The sequence below is a fragment of the Aplysia californica genome, unplaced genomic scaffold (genome assembly GCF_000002075.1).
Source record: "Aplysia californica isolate F4 #8 unplaced genomic scaffold, AplCal3.0 scaffold00333, whole genome shotgun sequence".
Taxonomy (NCBI): domain Eukaryota; kingdom Metazoa; phylum Mollusca; class Gastropoda; order Aplysiida; family Aplysiidae; genus Aplysia; species Aplysia californica.
The window spans coordinates 203888-210957 of record NW_004797603.1 but is presented as its reverse complement, the minus strand read 5'-3'; the positions used below and the strand labels follow the sequence as shown (position 1 = coordinate 210957).

The 7070-nt window shown below is 41.9% G+C and overlaps 1 protein-coding gene across 1 annotated transcript in view; it reads right to left on the bottom strand.

The window, feature by feature from the left end:
- The window catches only part of LOC101845785, a gene marked incomplete in the record, with an annotated part of 93196 nt that overhangs the window by 9485 nt on the left and 76641 nt on the right, over positions 1 to 7070 (bottom strand). The window contains 2 exon segments of the mRNA XM_013084980.2: positions 557 to 718; positions 5446 to 5553. Coding sequence (XP_012940434.1) covers positions 557 to 718; positions 5446 to 5553 — 270 coding nt within the window.

The window sequence follows — 7070 nt, the reverse complement described above, 5'->3', positions numbered from 1 at the left end:
ACACCCCCAACCCCTCAAAAGCCCCAAGCAAAGGAACAAGACAAAACTGAACCAAGTACAGGCACGTCCTCTTAAATTTCACATCATATCACATAATTTCTGTATTCAGTATCGACCTTCTCAATCATCTATGGTAACTGGAGCCGTTTATGGTGGTTAATTGTGAACTTCATCGTGACAGTCTTCCCTGGCCTTACAGGTTATCTGTAAACTTTTGTACTGACTGTCTTATCCCAGACCTGTAAACGTTTATATTGACCGTCTTATGACTCACCTGTAAGCGTTTGTACTGACAATCTCGTAACTCACATGTAAGTGTTTGTACTGACCATGTCGTGACTCACATGTAAGCGTTTGTACTGACCATGTCGTGACTCACCTGTAAGCGTTTGTACTGACAGTCTTATGACTCACCTGTAAGCGTTTGTACTAACCGTCTGGGCACTTATATGACCTTGTGCAGTTGTGAGAGCCGTAAAACTCTATTAAAACTAAGACAAACTGACCGTCTTATGACTCACCTGTAAATGTTTGTACTGACCATCTCATGACTCACCTGTAAGCGTTTGTACTGAGCCTCGAGAGCGGCGTGCTCTGGGGAGGAAGGCACGGCGTCTCCCACAAAGATGAGTGAGTTCCTCTTGGTCTCCGCGGCTATCATCTCGTCTTCTGCCCCGGGCTGAATGCTGACTGCGTCATCAGAGCTGCTCGTGTTGTGCTGGGAAGTGGAACAAAGACAGAGAGCGGTAACATAACTGCCTCCTTTTCTTTTCCCCATATCACTGTTCGTGGTCACTTAAAATAACACCAGATCACGGTGAAAGAGGTGCTAGAAGGAAAAATGTGGGACAGGAGAGCCAGGGCTAGACAAAGAGTAACATGGATGCACAACATTAGGACCTAAAGATATCGCCTGGCCTGGGTATGGCAGAATGTGAAAATACAGCAACAGCTCGTGGCCGTGAAAGATGGAGGGTCGTTACACGTCAACCTCTGAGTCAGAGATGACACGATACGCTTTCAGGTATTCCATATAATAATACTTTATGTATATGTTGCTTCAAATATATTCGACGGTTTTGTGTAAGATTCCAGCGCGGGGGAAGGGACTATGGTCAAGGACAGAAGTACGTGGAGAGCCCTTGTTGGTGGCCTTTAGTCCGGTACAGCTGAGAAAACATGGTTATACATGTATTTACAACCATTTCTTCAAACCCAACATTCTCACCAAGCTTTTCCTCTTACAGCAGAGTTGTGTTGAATAAATAATGCTCATATCTATTGAAAAAGCAAAACCGACCCCCCCCCCCCCCGGAAAAAATAGAAGCAAAACTAAAACAAGCAGCGAATGACATGAACTGATTTTTCTGTGCTATCCAGCAATCCATCTCGGGTCTGAAAAGGGACGCAAGCAAATGTTGGGCTGCTTCGTTATCAAAGATCTCGGATCAATTACAGGGTTACTCCCCCTCGTTTATAAAGATAATACATGTAATACACACATATTTTAGTGAACATTATAGCGGCGGCAAGCTGTTCAAGAAACGTTTTTAGCACAATATTTTAATTTAAAAAAACAACATTATATTGAAGTTTCTTAATCTGTGATATCGGTAGCATGTGCCTGAGAAAAAGTTTGCCAAAATGGAAATTCTAGATTTTGAAAAAACCCAATAAAAACAGCATAGATCTAGAAATATGTTGGATGTGTAAAATATATAAAGATTTCGACTGGAAACCCATTTTGATTATTTTTTCCAACTTCAGTCCTCTATTCTTGAAAGGAACATTATCTTTTCACACACACACACACACACACACACACACACACACACACACACACACACACACACACACACACACACACACACACACACACAAACACACACACACACACAAAACGACATGGAAGAAAGACAAACAATCTTATTACCCACACGTGTCAATACAATGGAAAAAAATCAATATTTTGATAAGCGCCTGGTTTCATACGATGCCACACAAATCATCATCATCATCATCATCATCATCATCATCATCATCATCATCATCATCATCATCATCATCAAGTTCCATGTCTGCAGCAGACATCGGCGATCATGGTTCTCCATTCATTTTTTTGCTCGAATGCTCTTATTAAACAGCTACGTGCCCTGATCTTTCCCCCATTACCCATCTGTTTAGGTTCTCTACGTAGGTTGCTCTGGGCCTACCCCTGCCTCGTTAGCCTTCAATTTTGCCAGTGAGATCTAGATGTTCAAGACCTTTATGTCTATTCAGGTGTCCCTAAAACTGCATTTAATTTTTCTTTTCCCGATTGTTTCTATCAGTGAGCGTCCCACGTGGGCTTCACAAGTACTGCCCCATACAAACAGGCTTTAAGCTGCTGTCTTTCAGCCACACCGTTGATCTTCCAGTAGGAAAGATCTACACCTAGCCTTCTCGGACAAGGGAAAAAAATCTCGGAGATCCCGTGAGCAAAATGTGCACATTAAAGATCCCTTGGTGGTCTAAAATCGATAAGAGTAGGTTTCGGCCTCTATCTGGGCAAAAATTCAAAATTCCCCTCCAACTGGAAATATTTAATGTGTCCCGCGCGCTCATATTATGACCAAATGCAGTTGCGAGCGCCGAAAAACACTAACCAATCCCCCCCCCCCCCCCAAAAACAACAACAAAAAAACAACAACAACAACAACAACAAAAAAAACCCCCAAAAAACCAAAACAGCAACAACAAACAAACAAAACCAAAAAACACCCAAAACCAACAAAAAAACAACACAACAAAAACAAAAAAACAAAACAAACAACAACAAAAAACCAAACAAACCGAAAAGCCACAGGCTAGCCTAAGGGCGAAAACATAGAGAACGCCGATTTCGGAGACTGACTCAGTAAGCGCCGATAGGTATAAAAATTCCCTTATGATTTCTAACTTGCCCCACATAGAGCTGGCCGACTGCAGGCGGCTTTAAACTCGGATCGGAGTTGTCGGCTTTATCGGAATCCAAACTACATTCTTATTACGCCGAAAAAGTGGGAAGGGCGTCTCGCTGTCAACTCGCGACCGCAGTGCTTTCTTGTCGTATTTCCATTTTTTAAACAGTGAAAATGAGACTTCTTCTTTAACTCACTCTTTGTTATGAACTGTTTTCACTGTTATTAAAAATAGATGTACGACAAGAAAGCACCGAGGTCGCGAATTCCCAATGCCGTCTCGCCGTCGCCAACTCGGGTTCAGCGGTTTGTGTGACGTCACCTGACTGGACTGGGGACAATTTTAAATGGTCATTTCAGAGCTGGTGCTTCACGGTAGACAAAAACTAATTACATTTTTGAAATCAGCATCGTCAAAATAGGGTGGTCACCGAGCAGAATTACATTTTAAGCAATATTTAAGAAAAATAGTGTTTTTTCCTCAAAAAAGTATGCTTCATCAATACCAGCTGTGTTGTGGTGTAATTATTTTTTTTTCTTCTTAGATCTAGATATCTAGGCTTTACTGTGTCAGTAGAGTGTGTGATTTTGAAGAGACGAGGCCTGTGTAGTTTTCCGTTGTGCGTCTAGAGATCTACTTATCTGGCTGTGTCGTGTCTTGTCAAAATGGATGTCGAATTACAACAATAATAATAATAATAATAATAATAATAATAATAATAATAATAATAATAATAATGAAGATCATTTCTATAGCGCCCACTCCCGTGTAAACACAGCTCTAGGCGCTTTACAAAAATACATGTACTAACAATATTTACGCACGCGACACAAACACAAAAATACTCACACTCCTACACACACGCAAACACACACACATACACACACACACAAACACACAAACACACATACACACTCACAAACACATAGCAGTAACACGCACACATGTGCACACACATGTACGCCAAACACACACACACACACACACACACACACACACACACACACACATACACACACACACACACACACAAACACACACACACACACACACACAAACCTACGCACGCACACATCTACTTGCTTATCACACGCGCACGCTTTCACATCGTCACGAAATGAGCATAAAATAATCTACACAATGCAATTCACAAAATACATAAATGGATACATAGTCATTTACATAACATTGTATTGAACATGAATCTACAGACCAAAAAAAAGATGTCATTAAATGTGTCTTTAAATATTTTTAAAAGTTTAGACTCAGATGTTGTATGTCTCAAGGGTTGGGAAAGAGAGTTCCAAACTGACGGAACAAAGGTGGGCGAATGATCTTTCAGCTAATTTTTTACCCCCTTTTCTAGGAACTCTTAAAAGATACTGATCGTCTGATCTTAGTGATCTAGATGGAACATAAATCAGGATGAGATCATTAAGATATGAGGGAGCTTTGTTATTGTCACATTTATGACATAATATTGCAATTTTATACGACATTCTAGCTGACACGGGAAGATAATCTCTCTCCTAGCTCTCTCTCTCCCTCCCTCCCTCTGTCTCTCTCCTTCTCCCTCTCCCTCCCTCTCCCTCTCACCCTCTCTCTCTCCCTCCTCCCTCTTTCTCTCCCTCCCTCCCTCCCTCTCTCCCTCCCCCTCTCTCTCCCTCCATCCCTCCCTCTCCCCCTCTTTCCCTCTCTCTCTTCATCTCTCTCCCCCTATCTCCCCTCTCTCTCTCCCTCTCCCTCTAAGAAAATAAATTCCATATTTTTAGACAACAAACATCCCTTGTTCCCTCAAATAAAAACAATAGTCAGAAATAAAAGACCTATGCTTCTGATCTGTAACAAAGAAAGATACAGAAGGTCATTTTTACCATCATCTATCAAAATGCTTCCATCTTAACCATCTTGTATAAGTAACCTTACGACCTTAGAGCATGCATCAAAATAACATTGAGTGTGTATCTAGCTTACGATTATTATTGTTTATATTGCTGCTCATTTATATTATGCATGTGATTGTAAGCCTACCTGTGTGTGCATGTGTGTGCACGTGTGTACGTGTGTGTGTTTGTGTGTGTGTGTGTGTGTGTGTGTGTGTGTGTGCGCGCGTGTGTGTGTGTGTGTGTGTGTGTACGTGTGTGTGTGTACTCGTGGTGGAACACCAAACCAATGTGCCAGGATCTGGACAATAAAGATGTATCTTATCTGATCTTATCTTATCTTATCTTATCTTATCTTATCTCCTCCTCTCCCTCTCCCCCTCTCGGATGACGGGTCAATTCTTGTCAATTTGTAATCACTCAAGACCTACAACTAGATTCTAGATACGATAGATGTAGGCAGACTAGACAACAGTAGATCAATGCAACGCGAGCTTAAAGGGATCGGCAATAGGCGCCCTCTATGTGGAGTCAAGCAGACACCGACTGGGGCCTGTCGGCGTCGATTTTCAGCCGCTTAAGTTTCGGCGTTCTTTATGTTATCGCCCTAAGGCTTCTGTACCTGGTAGGTGCTGTCCCTGAAGCTGGCAGACGACAAGCGGGAGGATCGCGCCCTCTGGCGGAGAAGCTGGTTCTCCTTACGGAGTTGTCGGTTTTCTTCTTCGGCTGCCTACGGAACAGAGACCAGTGTAGTCAGTTGTTGATATTGTTGTTGTTATTGTTGTTATTGTTGTTGTTGTTGATGTTGTTTTTGTTGTTGTCGTTGCTGTTGTTGTTGTATTGTTGTTTTGCTTCAATAACAGTTTTACAGCATTTGCAACACAATAAGGTCATGTAAGTGCTGAAGATTAGGAGTCATGTTAATAGAAAGTAACAAACAAACACAAAAAAGAAGAAGAAGAGAAATAGAGATAAGGATGATATATGTTTTATATTTAACAAGAACGAAGGCGCAAACCACACCAGAGCACCTGCCAACCACTCACATATTGTCGTCAATTTGAGAAATTCCATCCCTACGATGTGTGTGTGTGTGTGGTTGGGGGGGGGGGGGGCAATATTATGGCGTTATAGAAAAAAATCCAGAGACTTGTACCGGACAAAATGCCGTGGAATCCGCTTAAATCAAAATCTGCGGAGCTGCCGGATTGTCTCCGGTTTAGCTGTGTTATCCGTTTAGAGATGTAGCTAAAACAGAAGAAATAAAAGTTGGGGGATTATATTTTCTTTCGATTTACCGCCGTTTTCGGATTAACTGAGTTTGGTTTAACGGGATTCCACTGCTTCATAATATTCGAGACTGTGCACTCTGACGCATTTCCGGTTCACTGTGGGGGTGCACAATAATTGACGAAATGTGAACCAAATGAAGGGTGAGAGGGGAATGTGAAGTCCGCGCTTGACTATATCGAGACTGGCGTTTTGTCCTTTTTGTGAAAGTAATGGAGTAGCAGAAATGTTGTTTCTTAGGAGACTGCTGAGAATTTCGTGGAAGGAAAAGAAATCAAATGAGGGAGTGCTTGATGAAGCGAACACGGAACGCTCACTGTTAACAACAATCAGGAAAAAACAAATGCAGTTTTTGGGACATCTGAAGAGACATAAAGGTCTTGAACATCTAACTCTCACAGGCAAAACTGAAGGCAAACGAGGTAGGGGTAGGCCAGAGCAACCTACTTAGGGAACCTAAACAAATGGGTAACGGAGATCGATCAGGGAAACGTAGCTTTTTTAAGAGCATCCGAGCAGAGGAATGACGGGAGAACCACGATCGCCGATGTCTGCCAAAGATCTGGCACTGGGTGATGATAGATGGTGCAGCCCATGGTGTGCACATATCACGACAAAGTTTGTATAAAGAGCAAAGAACAGCAGCTATGGCTACTACTGTACAGTGCACTGCCTATGGAGTAGGGATACAAGTAATGGGAAAAACTCAGACATCGAGATATGTTTCCACAGCATGAATATTACCATATCATTCAAAAGGAGACAGGCCGAGACTCTAATTGGCTGTGCCCATAACTCAAAAGTTTTCCCTAATTTCAATACTTTTAAACTATCCAAACTCGACCAGCAGCAAAAGATTTTTACCATTGACATCTGGGCTTTGTTCTCATCATTATTTGCAAATTTAATCTTGAAAGTTCATAATTTTTCTTCAGCATCCATGAAAAACGATACACC